Source organism: Stegodyphus dumicola, chromosome X2, assembly GCF_044657685.1.
Source record: "Stegodyphus dumicola isolate Sdum_Otavi_A_Nest chromosome X2, ASM4465768v1".
NCBI classification, from domain to species: domain Eukaryota; kingdom Metazoa; phylum Arthropoda; class Arachnida; order Araneae; family Eresidae; genus Stegodyphus; species Stegodyphus dumicola.
The window spans coordinates 14,318,174-14,338,929 of record NC_140781.1 but is presented as its reverse complement, the minus strand read 5'-3'; the positions used below and the strand labels follow the sequence as shown (position 1 = coordinate 14,338,929).

At 30.8% G+C, this 20,756-nt stretch overlaps 1 protein-coding gene across 3 annotated transcripts in view; it reads left to right on the top strand.

Annotated features, from left to right (window-relative positions):
- Window positions 1-20,756, top strand: part of hook (hook microtubule tethering protein) — a 227,166-nt gene that overhangs the window by 148,665 nt on the left and 57,745 nt on the right. For all 3 annotated transcript variants that reach the window (XM_085809576.1, XM_085809575.1, XM_085809577.1), the window contains 4 exons: window positions 914-1,054; window positions 4,619-4,818; window positions 13,187-13,287; window positions 15,338-15,442. In XM_085809576.1, the coding sequence (XP_085665702.1) occupies window positions 914-1,054; window positions 4,619-4,818; window positions 13,187-13,287; window positions 15,338-15,442 (547 nt within the window). The remainder of the gene's footprint in view (window positions 1-913; window positions 1,055-4,618; window positions 4,819-13,186; window positions 13,288-15,337; window positions 15,443-20,756) is intronic.

Below are 20,756 nucleotides of genomic sequence, written 5' to 3'. Positions count from 1 at the left end.
GAAAGGGAAAAAAAAAAAAAAAAAAAAAAAAAAAGAACTGTTATAGTGAAAAATCAAAGAACTAACAAAATTACCCTTGACCTTCAGAGAAACACCCCAACAGTAGTTTCTTAGTTGATAACCAAACCTCACCCCACCCATAAAAAGAAAACAGGGAATGAAACACAAATGTGTCTTTCTCGTGTGAATGAGCTCACTGAAGAAAATACTGCAGTGAAACAAAGATACAATTGTTGGTCTGGTCTTGGTGTTTCTGTGATTCTACTCTGGGCACACCAGATGTTTGTCGTTTGATTTTAGGCAAGATTTGAAAGTAAAAATTTAAGACTAACATAGAATAAAGAGATCAGAATACAGCCAAGAAAATAACATAGAAATTTCTTCTCAAGCAATTCCTTTTATATCCTTTAAAAAAAAAAAAAAAAAAAACTGCAAGATTTCTTTGAAAAATGAAGGTCGTTAAAAACTGATCATGGCTAAAATGTATGGACTGTTTTTTTGTTGTGCCACCATCTAGCATAAATAAAGAAGGTTAAAAATAACCTATAAAGCCTTTCGACTGTGATTATTTTGTTTGTGCAGAGGGAATTTTTTGGATGTGCCGGAAAGAGTTAATGAATAACAAATTGTCAGGTTAGAAAACTGATATTTGCAGTTGACTTTGATTACTATGTATCATTATTAGCTCTTTTACTCACTGTAATGAATTTGAGCATCTGTGCAAGCATGTTTGCATAAATGTTCTAATTATCTAAAGTTTGTGCAAAAAAAGTACATTACTTATTTTTTATTGTAAACATGTAGTATTTAATTTTAATTGTAAACATGTAGTATAAATTTTTTATTGCAAACATATTTATATGAGAATTTTTTATTGTTTAAATGTAAGATTATAAAAATTCTTTCTTTTCAGAGAGAAACTAATCAGGTTGCAACATGAAAATAAAATATTGAAACTAAATGAAGGAACTACTGTTGATAAACAACTTACTCTAATTCAGAGCATGTTGGATGATGCAAGATCAAGAATTAACGAGCTTGAAACTGATAACAGGTATAGAATACTATTTCAGCCTTGGGATCACAAAATGAGCCTCTGAAGTTTTCTTTAAAATTTTTAAGTACTCCTGAGAAATAACAGATTTATTTCATGAGCACGTTTTCTTGTCACATTGTTCAAGGGGGGACTGATTTTTGTAGTTAGCTGATTTCCTTTCCTCTGTTCAGCGATCCAAATCCCATGTTGCAATGTGCGTTTAGAGCAATGAACATGTTGTTATATACTTTTTGCTAATGAAGTTCTGTAAATTCACAACATGAGTTTTTTGTGCTGATATTATTTCAAGAAAATAATAAAAATGCAGTTTAAAAAGAGAAGCATCAAAAACTTTCTGGTGAGTTGAAAGAAGGAAGTTAAAGCTTATAATAGTATTTGCTAAAGGATATAGAATACACACGTTATTGCCATTGCTTCAAATGTTATGCATCTTAAATCCCACTTTCCTTAATGAAAAAAACATGCTGAAATTTAAGTATGCGTTGTCATACATTTGCAAATTGTGATAATGAATTGTATAATTTGCTGTAAAAATGTGATAAAGATTTCAATATACCTTACATTTCCTAATTATTTTTTCGTTTTGTGTGATTTAAAAAATAATGTAAAATGTATAAAAGTCTGTTTGCAGCAGAATTAACTGCCTGAATAGGTAATTTTACCGTTTAACTTTGGTTTTCTTATTAGTACAAATGACTTTGAAGCAGAACGTGCTTATGTAAAAGTGTTGAGCACATGTTAGTCGTGAGTATCATTCTGTTCTCATCTGAATCTGCAACAGTTTCAAGGTAATCAGACTTTAGTTGTATGCAGTGCAGATCTGGTGATCCATAAAGTTATCAAGTTTTCTTGATCACATATCTCTGTATATAATCATTTTGAATTGTCTTCCTTTTCTGTTCTTGCATTTTACTTATCTGAAGACAGATTTCTAGTAATAATGCGGATTCTAGAAATAATTCCGTTTTTATTATTCCTTATTTCCATTTTATTCCTTTCTTTTTTATTTTTATTTAATTATTATTTTTTGGGGGGAGGGAAAATAAATTTTTTTGTAGAATGGTGTGCTTAATGTTGATTTAAGGCAATTTTTGCAGTCTTATTTTAACTGTAAACCAAACAGTGTAAGGTAAATGCTGCAGTAAATTTTTTCAAGATCTTGGTATTTTGTTGGACTTTTCTAAAGTGATTTTTCTAAAGCTATTACATGACAATTATGGCAACCATTTTGTTTTTTAATGATTATACTCCACAGATGTGATTCGCAGATTCAGAAGTCTTCCCTTCAGTTAGTCACATATTATAGATAAATGCAATCACAGACCGTAAGGTTATGAATGATTTTGGTCTTCTGTGAAAGTGGTTTTAGAAACTAAATTATTGTTGATGTTCAATACCAATGTTTATTTATATTCTCAGATATACTATGAACTTTTAGAGGTTTATATCATGATATATTTCAATGAATTTTTATCAAAATACACCGTTAGTATTTTAAAAGAGGTCTTGTGGAACATGTGAAACGAGTAAGTGATTGAGTAAGTACAGTACAGTGTGTCAAGGATTTATACAAAGGAGATGCTGGAAGACTTCTTCATTGACCTTGAGGCACATGTGTAGACAAGATCGCATGATCTAAGAAATATGAGCTAGAACATTCTACAGGGTGTCCTGGTAGCTATGGTAATGTTATGGAGTTCTTTAAATGTATGAGGGTTGTTGCTCTACACCTGTCCTTTTAGAGCTTCTCACACGAAGGAATCACAGGGTGATATATCTGGAGAATGAGGTGGCCAAGGTTGGTGGGAACCACAATGTGATCAGGCAGGAACACTTAAATGTACATTATCATTCCATGTTGCATGTGCTGTATTTTCATCTTGCTGCATGTGAGCATTCTTTCACTCATTTTCAGCCATTTGTTGAACAAACACATTGAGTATGTTATTGGCATAACGAACTGAGTTTAGTCTCGAGAAAGAATTTAGGAATGATGTACTGTCAACTACATGGCACACCAGACACTGTGGATCTGAGCCTGCAATGGAAACTCCATGTGAATTTTCACCTCAACAGTATTACATATTTTGGGAGTTAATGTAGCCTGGCAGATGGAACCATGCTTCATTGTCTGTATATGCTGTATTGTAATTATCTTCAGCAAGCAGAGTTCAGTTATTAGTGTTACAGTTTTAAGAAGAAAAAATGAATTATTCTGAGTTAGTATTACAGTTTTAAGAAGAAAAAAAAGAATTATTCTGAGTGTATGGAAACAAAATGTAGTACTTTTTACTCGGTTTATTTTATAAAAAAGAGAGTATTTTTAATTTATCAGATATTTTATAGTTTTCTGAATACAGTATTTTGAATGATTTTTCATCAGATAATTAATTTTTATTGAAGTATTTTTCTCTTGAACATTAAGCCATCTTTCATGCGTTTACACATGTTCTACAGTATTTCTGAAAGGTGATTCGCTTAAAATTCTTGATTTGATTTCCCTGTCCATTTTCCAGCATCGAAATGGATCTGATTTAGAAATCCAGAAGTTTTTGAAGGAGTTCTCGTTTTGCACACATCACAAGTTTGCTAACATGTGTAAGCACGATTATAAATTATTTAATTGTTATTAGACAAAATATCTATTGAGAAAATGGCAACAGCTAATTTCTGGAAGTCGTTCTATTTATAATTTAAAAAAATATTCACTGAGATGATATACGCTTGAAATGTTTAATGGTACAATGCAGTAAGTACGTTTGTTATGCTATGTACGTTTATGAATGCGTTACGTGTAGGTTATTAAGATTTATCTTTAAATAAATGTTTGTTTGTCTTTTACGACCATTTTATGAGTGATTAATTTAACTACAAAAGGAAGTTAACACATGTGAATCCACAAAGTGTGATTATCTAATTACTGAAATCATTTCCGAATTTTCAGAAACTTCATCACTGTATGGACCAACACTAATAAAATTGTATCAACTCTATTTATCCAGAATGCTGATTATTTTCCAGGACGTATCTTGAAGCTGACTTGAAATGCGTCACTGCCCATCTAATACAGAATACCTCTACACTTTAATTTAACATTACAGTTCATTTTATATAGTTATTTTAAATGTTTCTTCAGGTCAAAATATGTAATGAATGTGATGTTATGACAGGGTTATTAAATAGAAAAACTTAAATCAAGTGTAGCCTGAAATGTCCAGTAAGTCATCATAATTAACTCAGTATTATTCACTTGCATATTTTTAATGCCGTTAAAAAATTTGTAATCATAGAAAATATGCTTCATTTTCTCTATTAAAGATGTAATAACAGAAGAAAGAAAAGAAATTAGAAGAAATAAATGAAAGACGGAAAAAATAGAAAATTTCTTACTTAATTATGCGTATGTAATTAGATTAGCTAGTAAAAAAGTGCTGTAATTAGAAAGCTTGCCAAAATGTAGCATTAGAAAATGCTTGTTCTATAATGTATTGTTTTCTGCTGTGATTCATAAAAGAGTTCTTTGGGTAATTTAATCTTTAATTTCTTTGTCTCTGTGATTAGATTAGCCAATCAAAGAATAATGGAACTGGAAAGCCAGATTGAAGATATACATGCGAAACAGTCAACAGTTACTGTTCAGGAAGATTCTGAATTAAAACAGAAACTGAGTTCTGCAATTAAGAGACAAAAAGAAACAGATGTCGAAATACAAAATTATAATGTAACAATAGAGTCTCTTGAAAGTCAGATTGAAGCATCAGGTAATGGTTTGTTTTTCCATGAGTAATATATCTCCCCCCCCAAATTTCATGCATGCATATATATATGCAATTATAGGAACCTTAAGACAGAAAAAGTGCACCATGTCCTTAAAAGTAGTTACACAGTCTTTAATTCTGCAACCATTGCTCATAGGCATACACCTCCAATAAAAAGTGCTTTTAAATGAGGAAAATACTCATACATATGCACTTACAAATTTACAAAATTAATTTTTATTATGTTTTAATTTGGATAAGGATCTCATAGAATATGTGCTTTAGTAAACAGTGGCAAGTTTCAATTTTGACACATAGGCAATTATCTCATAACATTATTTTTGTAAATTAAAAGTGAGAATTGTTTCTAGTTTAATGAATTTTTTGTATAATATTCTGTTATAATGAAACTGCGTGAAAATATTAACCTATTTTTAATGCCCTTAAAGAATTTGTGATCATAGAATATATGTTTCATTTTCTCTGTAAGAGATGTGATAGCAGAAGAAAGGTAAATAAATTAGAAGAAATAAATAAAGGAAATAAAAGAAATTTTTTAGAAAATTTCTTTTTTCAATTTTGTGTCTAATTAGATTAGCTAATTAAGAAGTACTGTAATTAGAAAGCTCATTTAACATTTGAAAACTTGCAAAGTGTTTAAATGAAAATTTGTTCATCAGAGCATTCATAACAAAATTATGAATTAAAGAATGTTACAAACTAGTTAATCACAAAAGAATATTGCTGAATGTCAGTAATGGGAAAATTCATCTTCGAATTATTTTAAATTTAGTAATTAGATTTAATAAAATCTTTTACTTTCATATTAATTCTAAATTATATTTATCTTATCTATTACAACAATTTTCAGTTTAACCCCTTAACTGGCACAGGCATATATGTACGCCTTGCTCAGTAATGTATTAACTGCCCCCGCGCCTATATATATATATATGCCCTTCCGAAATACTATCATTTGCTTTGCGCCGCTACCAGTAATTTGCAAAGCTTGGAATGCAACACATTGACTTTTACAGAGTATGCGAAGGAGGATGCTATTTCAAAGAAAAGGGGGAGGAATGGGAGACAGGGATGTTTCTGAAACTGTGAAAGTAATCTATCATATCTAGCAACGTGTGTGGCTAGGCGAGATCTTTCCGAGAAACAAAATTCTAGTAGCAATGGTTTAAATGGGAGGTTTCTGAATGTTCCATCTAGCCGAGGAAAGGATATCCAGGCTAGGAGGAACATTTTGAAGCTTTTTCAAAAATGTTTTGTTTGCAGCTGTGTTCTACGTAGAGGTCAACCAATCAAATGAAAGTTCTGCTTCTGAAGGATCATGGGCAATTTTCAATATGGCAATGGCTACTACTGTGAGATCCTGAATGATAGAAATAGAAGCCAATTTAATTTATATATATATATATAGCTGTTTTGTAGTATAACAGGCCAAGACATTTTTGAAATGTTTATATATTCATTAAATTTACAATCTTAGAAATTTCAGAATAGACAGTATTTTATGGCGTTCTATTTCTGATGATTTGATTACAAATTATTCATTGCCAAATTTGTCCTAATTGGTACTGATAATGTGGAAAGAAATGTTATTGTTATGTAATAGAATTTTTTTAATTAAATTTAAGGTGAATCATTTTTTTAAATCTGTTTGTATATGCATAACTTTACTTTTCTGCTAGTTACTTTTACTACTTTTAAATTGAAATTGCATAGTCGGCAACATGCTGTAAACAACATAAAACGTGCACAAAAAAGGAAAACGTAGCTTATCTAAAAATGAGAATATACATTAAATTTGTATGCTAGGATTTTCATGTTATTAATGAAATATTTTTACATTAAGAACTACATTTTTATTGTAAATGCTACATATTGAAACATTGGAAATTTATGGCTTTATTGTTATGAATGATGAAAAAATTTGTATATACATTCATTAATAGAAATCTTATTCATTACATTAATACTAATAAACATACATCAACAACTTCTAAACCATCGCATCTCTTTATCTCTATGTGTGTGTTATATGACTTATTATATGACTTATGTGTGTATATTCAAAATTGGATGGCTCTAAGTACCATTGCTTTATCACAATATGAGAAACATACATACATGTATGCAGATTCTTCATTATTTAATTTCTTCAAATATAATATAGGGCGATAGTATTTGGTGGCAACGATTTGAAAAGTGATGCAGCCTTTTAAAGTTTTCAACGCAAAATCGCAAAATGAAAACAACAGTCCTTCAGGGACAAAGTCCTTTTGGACTAAAGACTGAGCAAGTAGCCTTCATGAAATATTTAACACTTTGGGGATAAAATAAATATTTTGGACCCATCACAAAACATATATCGGTAAAAGACGTATTGTTTACATAAAAGTTATTAAATAAATATATGGATACAAAAGTATTGTTTACAGCAATAAAATCCAAAAAAAAAAAAAAAAAGACAAATCACTGAATGTACAATGTAAAAATATTTACAAAAATATGTACAACAGATCATTAGAAGATTTGGAGTAAAAAAGTATATAATATAAAATTAACAATTAATGTATTAAACACGTGTCATTTTGCCAAGGTACAGATCCAACAGTATTAAATTACTGTACAAAATATATTTTGTATGTACACGGAATTGGAAAGCAAACATCTCTTTCACTAATATGAGCGATAACTGATTCCTGTTTGGCTTTCAAGTCTGTTTACCAAGTGAAGGTGTTATTCCAGCTACTTTGGTTTGGGTTCTGAGAAATGTTTCTTTCAACATTCTGTTTTGGCTGTGAATAGTGTATGTGGTAGCCATCTTATGACCCCGCAGTTATTGTTTTTGTTTCTGTTTGAGTAAAATATATTTTTTCATTCTGTGTGTTCCTTTTTTGTTTACTGTTTGTAGTAGGTGCTTTTTTTACGAATATGTCTGACAGTGATGACTAATGACTGCACAGTTATTGCTCATGATTCTGTTTGAGTAAAACATATATTTTATTCTCTGTCTTCCGTTTTCGTGTACTGTTTGTAGTAGGTGCTTTTTTTACGAATGTCTGACAGTAAAATGAATGATTAATTTCCATCATCTTCAGGATTAGACATCTCAGAATATGATATTACATCAGATGAAGAGGATTGCGACTGTTCTCTGAAAGATGCTTGGCGTTGGGTACGACTTGATATGAAAAACTTGCTTCTGGCATCCAAACAATTCATATGAAATATATATTAGATATACTTATTTTACAAGGTATAATATGGAAACCTGATATTACACTTTGTTGGTCTAAAATTAAATTAATTGAAATTGCATTTTAATCTTCTTTTAATCTTGCATTTTTATCTCTTCTTGCATTTATCTTTTTTCTTATTATATAAACATCATTTTTATTATACTTACATGCTTTTTATTATACTTTTACTCTAAATTTTGTGTTTTAATTTTCTCTTTTATTCTTTATCTTGTGAAAGTAAACAGTTTTTAGACTACGAAACGTGCACTTATATTCCCCCTAATAATCGCAGAGTTGCCAACTCTCCCGATTTAGGCGGGAGACTTTTTCGACCGCTCTCCCGCCAACCCAATTTACGATATATTTCTCCTGACTTTTTCTTATTCTTAAAATTTCTCACGATTTTTATTGAACTTGGCTGAATACTTCGTTATATGAACAAAAAAAAAAAAAAAAAAAAAAAAAAAAAATTGAACGTCTGAAGGCAATTGAATTTTCTCTAGATTATATCTAAAACAAAACCTTGCGAATCAGATTAGAATTTCTGCTTTGTGAGTGAGAGCATACGTATCCAGAAATGTCGTTCTCCAATGGGCATCGAGCTCCACTGCCTGTCATCTGGCATATATTAGCCAATGAGAACAAAGCAAGCTCAAGGCTGTTATTTGGATGTTCTTTAGTTATTTCGTTCATCTTGTCCTGAGTTATATGAATACACTTGCCTTCGGGAAATAGTTTTAGAAATTATCATCTTTTGTTATGTCTGTGAGAAAGGTGAAATACTCGTGTATGCTTCAAAAATCGTACACAGTTGACTTTCCTTCCATTATTTGCTCAAGGAAATGTAATAAATTTGCAATGTGTACCGTCTGTCATTGCGATTTTTCGATTTAGCATGGTGGAAGGGCGGATGTTCTCAAACATGTGTGTACACAAAAGCACAAGGACAACATCAGTTGTTTTTAAAAAAATTAAAAATTAAATTTTTCTTTGGAAACAAAGGACCAAAAAGTTATTAATGTAGAATGTCTGTTCTCTGCCTTTTTACTGGAGCTCAACCTGCCATTGAATGCATCGGATCACTCTGCAGCTTTATTTAGAAAAATGTTTCCCGATAGTGAAATCGATAAATACTCAAGTGCAAGAACCAAAACAGGTGCAATTGCTAAAGAAATGGGTTTCGAAAATATATCTTCAGTTATTGATTGCATTAAAACAGCTCGATTCTGCCTCTCTGCAGATAGAAGCAATAATACCGATTCAAAACTGTATCCAAATGTTGTTTCTTTTTTAATCCGCTGTCTTCGGAAATTGAGTGCAGTTTACTTTCTGTCCCCACTTTAGAACATTTGGCAGGCTTTAACAGAGCACAACTAATTATTAAAACTTTAAAAGTAACTGCAGTCCCTCTGGATAATTGCTTAGCACTAGGTGCCGATAATGCGTCAGTAATGGTAGGCTTGAAGACTGGTGTTGCAGGCATCTTAAGGAAAATTCAGATTTGCAGATTATGAGGTGCACCTGTGACCTCTTAAATTTAGCAGCTGAAAAAGGGACAGCTTCTTTACCAATAAATGTGGATGAACACATTGTTGATATTTATCATTATCTTGAAAGGAGTTCTAAAAAGAGGGAAAAATTGAAACAGTTCTGACAGCTGCGTAATACTGAAATAAGGAAAATTTTGAAACATATGTGTACACTCTGGCAGTTTTTAAAGAAATGCTTATCTAAAATCCTCGATCAATGGAACCCACTTCTTGCATTTTTTAAAGAAGTAAATGCTTCGAGAGTTAAGATCTCTTGAAACATTTACTTACTACTCTATTGAAACTACTCTATAGATTACTGGCTCTATTGAAAGTTATAAAATACCTAAAGTAAATGGAGATATAGTTACTACTTCCAGTGTTAAAAATAGGTTTGAGAAAAATAAAGTAATTTCTGCACCATTCAGCAATTCAACTGGCATTTCTCAAAATAATACTGCAAAATAAGCATAAAGCTGATACAAATTTCTCTCAAAATAAAAAAAAAAGTGCTCAACACACGAAACATTTTCCGATTACTGTAAGTTTATCTTGTGAAGAACGAATATTTATGTTTTTTCTTCGGAGCTTAACAAAGCTTTTTGCTTTTTTTTACAATTCGTTTTGCCATCATTCGATGTTCTTAACACAGTTCTACAAAGCAGAATTCCATTAATTCATGTTTTGCAATCAATGGCTTATGATCTATGTAAAGACATTTTATCAAAGTTTGTAAAACCAGTCTGTATTTTGTCTTGCAATTCTGTATATTATGTGATTTATGGTGAAATAGAAAATCAGAAGAAAAAGATTTGGTAATAGGAGCTGCAACTACAAAAGTAGTGGAAGAACATTCAGAAGAAGACAAAAATAAGTTTTATCTTCATGTTAGAAGTTACTTCTGTCAAGTATGTGATTACATACTACATAAATTTCCAGTCTACGATGAAAGGATTTTGCATGCTGAAGTTGTTGATGTTTCTGTTCTAGCAAATGTGTCTTTTTCTTATATAAGGTACTTTTTGAACAGATTTCCTGTGTGAACTTCATTTAGTCATGAAAGATGATAATATTGATGTTCCCATTGATAAATATTGCAGTCGCAATTTTGCAGTTTACATTTAGAAAACTTAGATGAAGTTATAAAATCAGCAAGGATTGACACCCAGTGAAGTTTAATTGGAAAACTGAAAGGTGCTGATGGAATTTTAAAATATAGTAAACTGTCTAGAATTATGTTGGCCATCTTGACAGTTCCCTATAGTAATGCAGAGTGTGAGAGGATTTTCAGTGTTGTTGCAAAAACAAAGACTAAATTTAGATCTAATATTAGTAATGACACATTAGAAAAACTTTTGTTAGCGAAAGCAGGCCTACGTGGCAATTGCTATGAACAAAATCATGAAGTTTTTTTCTTAACAAAAGCAAAATCTGCCACTGTTCATAACATTTGTACGAAAACTGAATAAAGTGTCTTTTTTTGTTTTGGTTTGGTTTTCTTAAACGGTGCAAGTAATAAAAATGTTTGTTATGTGTAAAGTATTTTTGTGTTACTTGCATTTAAGAATTAGTAACTGTTTAAAGTTAATTTATTATTAAAAACTATATTTTTATCATTTAAAAAGTCTTTTTAACAAATCTCCTGATTTCTTAAAAAAAATCTGATTTTTGAGTGTCATAGGTCGGCAAGTATGTAATCAATCGTATAACTATGCATGCTTGTGTACAAAACGGTGGCACTGGGGAGTAAATCTTGTGCAATTTCAGTGTCAGTTAAGGAATTAATAGTTATGCAATAATCCATATAGTATATATATATATATATATATATATACTGACATTCTTCAAATAAGAAATAGTTTAATAGTTTATTTTTAAAGTATGATATTATTCGAAATAGTCACGTTTGTGCAATAGAACATTGCAAAATTTACAGCCTTTTTTTTTTTTGAACTGCACAAACTCTCCATTGTCGTTGCGGTTTTATACTTTGACCACTGGCCACTAAACTTAAAAATAAAGTTTGTTTTTTGAAATTCAGCGGTCTTCTGGGATGGTCTATTCTGGGTATTCTACTTGTGGGTTCAGAATTAGGTAGATCGTCATCTTATTTCATACGATTATTAGTTTCGCAATTTTCTATCTATGAAACTACCATCTTGTGAAGGAAATTCTTGTAGCTAGTATTTTTTATTGTTTAGAATTGTGTATGCTTTGAAAAGTTCACAATTGATAAAAAAAAATTATAACTTGCATAGTCTATTTTTTCCCCTAACAATGAAATAATTGGTCCACGCGATATACACTCTTCATATATTAAGAATAATATAAGTTTAAATTCGGCTTTTGTTCTGAGCTATCTGATCTTTTACTTCTGTTTCTGGATTCCGTTAATTGTGCAGAATCTATAGGTGAGATTATATTGACATTTCTTCTGTCATTATTCCATGCTTTTATCAAAATTTCATTGTTTCTATGAAATTCGTGTTGACCTTTTGAAACTTTTATTGTTTGGGGCGATTGAGGAAGCTCTCTATTTTTTCGAATGGGTCTGCACAATCGCACTTTATTTTTCAGAAAAATTTTAGCTATATTGACACTGCTGTAATAATTATCTTTATAAATCTGGTGCCATATGTTCTTAATGTTTCAATAACTATTAAAACAGTGTCTTCTAATTTTTTGCCATTAGCAGCAACATATTAATAGACTGTCAGTGGTTAAACATCTGGGGCAAAAAGCCAATTTATAGGTTATCAGTTGGTAGAGTGTTAATTTTTGTTGTGTGGAAGTCAAGCATCTTGTATTGTATTTTTTATAATGAGTATAATTTTTTACAAAATGTAACTATCTTTAGGAACAGGGACTATATAAGAAATAAATTTTATTTTTACAAAATTAATTTTTTAATTAAAAATTATAAATTATTGATACTTGTGCATTTAAAACATTTTTGTAACTGGAAGTGCATTTCTGTAATCAATGGTTGCAAAAATAAAGGTTGTGTAAGGACTTTTATGCACATGGTGTATATTTATGACAGATCTTTTCTTATCTAATTAAGAACTGCTACTTGCTAGAATGTAACTCTCTATGTATTTTTGTAAAAACCATCAATAAGTGTTTTTTTATTATTTCATTTCCCCCCTCTAAAACAACAAAAGTTATTTTTATGAACTGTGTGTAATTGCATTTCTTAGTTTTTACGATAGATAACAATGTTTTTCTTGAACTTTTGTAATATAAATTCATTTGAAAATAATATGGAGGAAAAAAATTATCTAAATTTCTGTTACCGGGTTGTTTGGCTGATCTTTAGTAATGTAATCCTTTGTTAAGCATTTTTTTTTTAAATTTAGTTTTAATTTCTCTTTTGTTGTGTATGTATTGCACACAGAAAATATATTACTTTATACTGTTCTATTATAATAACATCTAAATTTGTATATTTCAGTTTGTAAAAATCAGCAACTACAAGAATGCTTGAACCGTAAAGATGAGATTGATTGTGTATAGATCGCATACAAAAAAAAAATATATTACTTTATAGTGTTATATTATAATTACATCTAAATTTGTGTATTTCAGTTTGTAGAAATCAGCAGCTACAAGAATGTTTGAACCGTAAAGATGAGGAAATGAAGGCTATGGAAGAGCGATACAGGCGATATTTGGAAAAGGCAAAAAATGTACGTTTTTATAATTTTTAAAAAGTATTTATTAGATAAAAATATCTTAAACTTAAAAAGAAATAAATTAATAGTGCAAAGAAGCATATCTTAAACTTAAAAAGAAATAAATTAATAGTGCAAAGAAGCATATCTTAAACTTAAAAAGAAATAAATTAATAGTGCAAAGAAGCATTAAAAACCCATGACTTCAAAAAAATTGAATATAAGTTACTAAGTAAGGTGCTTAACTCTTTGTTGATAAGAAAGAAGTTTCACTTAATGTAATAGTCTTCCACATATATCTGCTGGCCATACTCAGGTTAACAAATGCTGTGATTTAAGAAGAAAAAAAAAAAAAAAAAAAAATTTTTTTTTCCGGGGAGAGACATTTTACTTTTTTATACTATATTTTGTTGTAGTGTTGTTAAACATACTGTCATTTTTCATTCTTTAATTGAATTAATTTCATTTTTTCATAATTCACAATGTACACAAATTTTTAGTAGAGTATGCATCTACTTATTTCTATTATAAACTTCCTTGTCAGAGAATGTTTTCCTGTTGAGAAGCTTGAGATTACTTCCATTTATGGAAATATTATTTCCTTTTATAAGTTATCTGTAAAAGCATCTTTTCCTTAGGCTGATAATCCTGAAGTATGTTACTGTAATTAATTAAGGATACAACTCTTCTAAAATACAGTGTGAACATTTAGTTCTAAAAACTTTAGCTGTCATGAAAAAGAAATATAAGGAATTAATTTTAAAGCTATTTCTTAAAAATGTGTGCTAGTGAATAAGCTTTATGGCATAATAATTAAAGAAATAAAAGGTACATGTTGTGCAGTTCAAGTCATTGACACTTTTCGTGAAATACTGGCACATTATAGCAAAACTGTAGTTGATTCCGTGAATCAATTGCAACTGCATAAGAATTTTAGACTCATTTTATTATTTACTTGAGAGAGATACAAGTTAGGCTTTGGATGCATAAATATTCATATAATTTCATATTAAAATGTCCCTGTAAATAATCCAAACTTCTAGGACTTCATATAATGCTTCAGTTTGCTTGCTGGCAGTAAACGTTTCTTATGTTAATTTATTTTTAACAAAGCTGTGAAAAATTAGGCATGGAATGAGTGTTAAGTTTAAAACTAACCAGAATGCAACCAGCAATTATATTATTCTTGTAACTGAACATTAACCTCATCTATGCTGAATGAGCATATTGGTATTTTTAAGGTTCAGTTATTTATATTAATTTATTGCTCTTCATGTATTTGTAAGCATGTGTGTCTTCAGAAGTACTTCCTTTGTGTTTTTTTAACTAAGAGAGTGAAGATGTTAATAAATAGTTAAATGCTGCATTGAAGTTGCTTGAAAATTTCCTTGAAAGAATTACACTCTAAAATGCAGACAACAGCTGTTTTGATTGTGGGATATATTTTAGCAAAAACATATAAAACTTAAATTTTCATAGGGGTCTCATGCTCTAAAAGTGATCAAGAAAATTATTGTTCTCAGCATTATGAGTAAAATAGAAAAAACACAAAATCTTATATGATAAAAAGTACCTGAAATATCCATTATTTGAATTTTAAGAAATCGTATAATAATTCTGAAGTCGTATAAATTTTTTTAATGTTAATTTTGTAAGAACTGTTCTGTAGATATTTTTGGGCAAAGGAAGGGACAACTTAATACTGTCAATTGAGAAGGCATAATTAAATCTTAAAATTATGTTGATCTTGGGTTTTTACTCACATTTTTACTCACAGATGTCATATGCCAAAAATTGTCTGTGAGAAAGGTCCAATTTAATTCATTTCCTAAACTGAAACCATATGTTTAGAACTAGTCATAAATCGTTTTCAAATACCCTGCATAACTATTATGTAATCATGATCCGTAATGTATTATTTTGTTCTCAAATTGAGAAATGGATTTATTAAGCATTACTAATGTATGGTAATAAAAATAACTTCTTTTGTTTTGTCTTTAGCATAGTTTTTCATTCACATCCTCATTATTAAGAAAATACTATGATAATTATTTTCTCTCCCCAGGTTATTAAGACATTAGATCCAAAGAAGAATGCATATTCACATTTGGATGTAGTCTCTCTGAAAGCACAGCTACTAGAAAAAGAAAAAATTATTTCTAATTTAGAGGTGATTTTTTTTAACTATTAGGAACTTTTTATTTTTTAATACTATGCTCTATAAATTTTAATGCTTTTATTATTAAAAAGTCTCCTAAATAGCATTCTAAATTAAAGCTGTTGAAATCTTTTTAGTATTAATGGGTAATTTTGGAAGCTTTATGTAAAATACAGCTAAGAAGCTCTTTTTTAAAGAAATTTAATATCAGAGTTTGTATTAAAATGTATTCTGGATATAATATCAATGACACAGCTGTATGTAGTCTGTCGAATAAATACATGAACTGATATCATAAGCAGTATATTTTACAAAATCTTCATACAGCAGTCTTATCCCCTTCAAAATACTACCCATTTGTAGTAATGCATGCTATGTCGATTGTTGAGCATATCCCTGGAAGGCTTCAGAAATCTGGCACTTCATGTACCTTTTCATGTTTTATCATCTCCATGTCATCACAGTGCCACCCCGATGACCATTTTATATTTCAGAAATAAACAAACAAAATCCATGGGATAAGAGTGGTGAATAGGGAGGATGATATGGCATTGTGATAAAAAATTTTGGTTCAGAAACTCATGCAGGGAGAGATTATGATTTTTGTGCCAGACCGTACCCATATCCGCAGCAGGTCTCCAAGGTGAACAGCCTCTAGTCGGCTGGAGCCAATCCTTGTCCCGAAGTTATGGATCAAACTTGCTGACTTCCCTTACTGACATTGTTCTATCGACTAGAGGCTGTTCACCTTGGAGACCTGCTGCAGATATGGGTACGGTCTGGCATGAGACAATCGCTGGTGAATGTGTAAGCGTATTGTCATAATGCAGCAGCCATCCATCCACACAAATTTGATTACACTCAATGCACACAATCTCTCAAGTGCTTGAAAACCTCCACATAGAAGGCACCATTCACTGTTTGCCCTGCAGGAAGAAATTCATCATGAACACCGGAAATGTAGAGAGATATAGAGATATGACTGATTTTTGGTTGGCCTTTTCGATATTTTTCCTGAAGAGTCAGATTCTTGTTCTCCTAGATCTGAATGTATAACTATTGTTAAAGGTCTGGAGTTCAGTATAGCTTCCACTTCTGTTGACTATCTCTAGTTCCCTGAATGTCTAGGATTATTGCGTAGGGTTAGGGTTTTCAGAGACTCAACCATACACTTGCAGAATCCTCCCCACTAAGCTGCTCTCTTAATTACAAATTTCCATTTGATCCCTTTGATTGTTTAGAGAACTTGTCATGAACTTTATTGTCTTTCATCACCTGGATCAATAAATCTAATCCTTTTTTTTCACTCTTTTAAAAGTTTTTTTCATTGTCTGTATGTACTATTTGGCACAAATCTCTTCTCACTATGAACCATGAAAATTTGCAATGAACTGCTATGAAGCTTGTGTGAATGACTCCATCCTTCGAATAATGAAAGTACAGAATAGCCCATAGGCCTGTTGACTCACACATGTGCAAGAGTGCAGGCAACTTTTAACATTTTCTGCAAAACTTTTTAACGTCTTTCTTAATAGGAGGCCAAAAAATGAGTACTTGATTCATCGAATTATCTTTTTCTCACAGAGGTGTCCATCGAGAGGGATTTCATATGTCATTCTCAGAACTTCCTTTCTGTTTTCTAAAGGTAACACAGCTTGCTTGATCTTTTAACCACAGATATATTCAGAGTGAAATAATATGCCATTATTAAAAGCATATGAATTATCATTCTTATTCACCCATTCAAAAACTTTTTCAGAGTCTCATCTTGTTCTTGAAGTGCTCTAAATTCTAGTTTTTTCTGTTTGTTGTTTTCACAGTTTCTATGTGTCCATGGGAAATCTGATTAACAACAGCTAAATTTGAAGTATTGCCTTCAGCTGGGGAGGGTTCGTTGTCTGATTCTTCGCACTGTAAAGAAGGTGCATCCCATTAACGATCACTGTGACACAGTTCAGTATTTTTGCAGAGCATTTCACTAGCTGAAAAACTCAGTAACAAGTTGGTAACTAGCTTTTTTAAAACAGAATGGGCACACTACCATGAAGATTGTCAATTTTCATCTGGAAAATTTTCATTGGAGTAATTTCGTTTTCACCAAAAGTGGAAATCTCTATTTTATTTTCTTCTTCGCAAGGTATGTTGTCAACCAATCTCTCATGGACTACTGAAATTTGTGATCCCATGTCTATGATACCATTTAGAACAATATCTCCACATTTATCTTTGACAGGTTTCAAATCATCTATGTTTCTAGATACGTCACGGATTTTGAGACTATAGAGATCTTGGGAGTTAGCACTTCTGTTTTTTTCTTTTCTGCAATGCGTGCTTGTATTTGGATTAAGTTGTTTTGCTTTTTTGTGGGAGTATTGCTCGATATCTGATTTTTGGTGTAGAATTTAGATGCATGACCTTCTTTCTCACAATTATAGCAAGTTATCGTGGAAATTGGCTTATGTGGCTCGCCATTCTTACGGGATGGGTATACTCTTGGCATGTTCTGAATGGAGAATGATTTGTTTTTGAAATCCCTTCCTGGAAGTGGAGAACGAGATTGCCACTTCTCATTAAATTTGTCATTTGGCAGACCAGCACCAGTCTTTTTTGAAGCATTACAAACTCTGTCATTTTCATGAAGTTTATCAGCTAATTTGGTTGGAGAAACAAACTTCACTCAATAGTCAAGAATATGGTCTCTCACTTCATAAGGCACTTTTTTCTTAATTTGGTCTGTGATAATGAGGTCTTTTAACATGACAAATTCTGATTTCAAGGCCAATGATCCATTCTTCAAAATAACTTGTAATTTCATAGCAAAAATCTCTCTATGCTTTTTCAGCGCTCTTTTGGTGCATCACAAACTTTCTTCTAAAGCTTTCAGGATTTAATTTAAATCTGTTCAATAAGATGGCCTTAATGGACTCATAATCTTCAAAATTTTCTTCAGATTCTCTGTCAATTAGTTGAATGATTTCAGATGGCTATAAAGTCAATAAACATGAGATCCAGTTTTTAGGATCAGTCTTGTTCTTTTAGGTTGTCTTTCAAATAAGGATAAACAAATAATGATATCATTGTCTCTTAATTTGAACTTAGGAACAAGCTTATTTAAATCGGAATTATGTTGTCCATTTTCATTTATCTATGGAGTTTATGTTAATCGAGTACGAGATTCAATTTCAACTTTCTTCAATTCAAATTCCATTTGCTCTCTTTTATGTTGTGCTTCTAATTCCTCTATTCTCTGCGTTTCTTCTATTTCTTTTTTCCTCTGCCGTTCTTCAATCTTTTCTTTCCTTCTCTCTTCCTCAATCTCTTCATTCTTTCACAGTTCTTCTGTTTCTTCTTTTTCTCTGTTCAACAATCATTAAAAAAATTTCTTTAGCAAATGCTTCATCATATGTGTCACTCTGAACTATTTTATTTTGTATTGCTACAATTTTCATACTTAGATCCACTTGAATTTCTAATTCAGCAGCTAAAACTGACAAATCCGCCTTTTCTAATGTCCCATAAAAGCCACTGTTTGATTTTAAATAAACCTCAATCTTTAAAAATTCAATAAAGAAAACCTTATTTTTTATTAATACTTCCTTAAATTTTCCCTTTAGTTAAAGTATGAACTCTCTAATTGAGGCTTGTCATAATTAATTTAGTTAATTTTACTAATTTTAAAACTGCTAAAATTTTCTTTTAAATGCAGTTTTTAAAGAGTGAATCATTTATGTGAAAAGCAATTCAACAATACAAAATATGAGATAATCCAAAATAGAATAAAACAACCACAGTTTCATAATATTTTTTAAAACAGCCACTTGATCTCGTAACTTCTTTCTACAATAAAGACATTTTGTGCAAAGAAAAAAAACAAATCAATAAATTTTTGCGGTTTTCTTTTTTGTTGGGAGAAAAATAAATAAATAAAAATCTTTTTATGTGCGACACTATAACAGTTGGCTGACATATCGCAAGACTTCTTTAGTCAGAGTTAACAAATTATTCATGTGTGAATCTGTTATTAGATCCTTGTGACCGAAGCAATCTTTTAATGTTTTCACAGCCTTGTAATTTTCTGCTGTTAATGTTAATCCTTGTTTTGCAGTTTTGGCATCGGAAATAAGAATTGACTTTAAATAATTAAGTTTATCTACTGCATTTAGACTTTCATTTTTGTGTACAGCCATCTCAAATCATACCCCAAACCCAAAATTTTGGGAGTTTAATTTTTTTTTTTTTTTTTTGTGATTCAATGACAGTACCACATGAAGTAGAACTAGTGCTGTGTGACTTAATATCGAAATATCGTTTCGTACATAATTTCCAAACAATAATTTTATCTTTATACTCTTCTGTAAAAATTATTTAATCTTCTAAACTCTTTACATCAATTAAACTTTCAATATCTTTATCCAGTAAGATTAGTTCTTTACTAATTAACTGCACAACCATTTCTTCAACTACACATTTATTGCCCTTATTAGCAATTTCTGTTTCTAGCTTATTTATTAGTTTCATGACTAATGCTGTTAAAGCTGTTCATTTCTTTTTAATTTTTTCGAGATCCTTTTTTGCTTAAAGCAAAATCTCTTAAATTTCAGTTCAAATGGAACTTATGGCCCCACGTTATGGTGGCACCTAAAAATGTGTTATTTCAAATTCAGTTAATGAAGTTAAATCATTAAAAAGGTGTTTGCATTGTTCTCGGTGGGTGCTTTGCCAGGCCCACTAGGTGATCTTTCTTTCACTTGCAATCCTTCAAGAAACATTAATCCAAAATGATCAATACTTCTATGCATAAAACATATTTTAAAGGGAAGGAAAAAACCTACATAATATTAGCAGATACATGGAAAGTATATGTAAAATTTTTAAATCTAGCACGATGCAGCATGCGAGTTTCTCCTTCAGAGATCTCAAGTGATCTGGCCCATGAGAGTTCATAGTTCAGCATAACGTCACACAGCAGGTGTGTTGAATCACAAGGTCAACCTGTAAGATTTCAATTAGTCAGGTCAAGGTGTAGTGTTGAGTGGCCTTAACCAGTCGACCACTCTTGGGTCTATCAAGTATGTAAGAGTTGTAATGCTGCTGCACATATACACCAAAAGTAAAGTTTAACTACAAGGTAAACAGGTTGTAAAATGTGAACTGTTTTGTGTACCAAAATATTCTATAAATATTCAAGGACATATTTTTGTAATTTTGCTTTTTTAGTCCATATTTCCTGCCTCATTAAACTTGCTGTCAATAAACTAAGGGGTCTTCATCATTTTTTTTGGGGGAGGGTTATGAAGTAATTTAGAGCTTCACTTTTTTATTTATG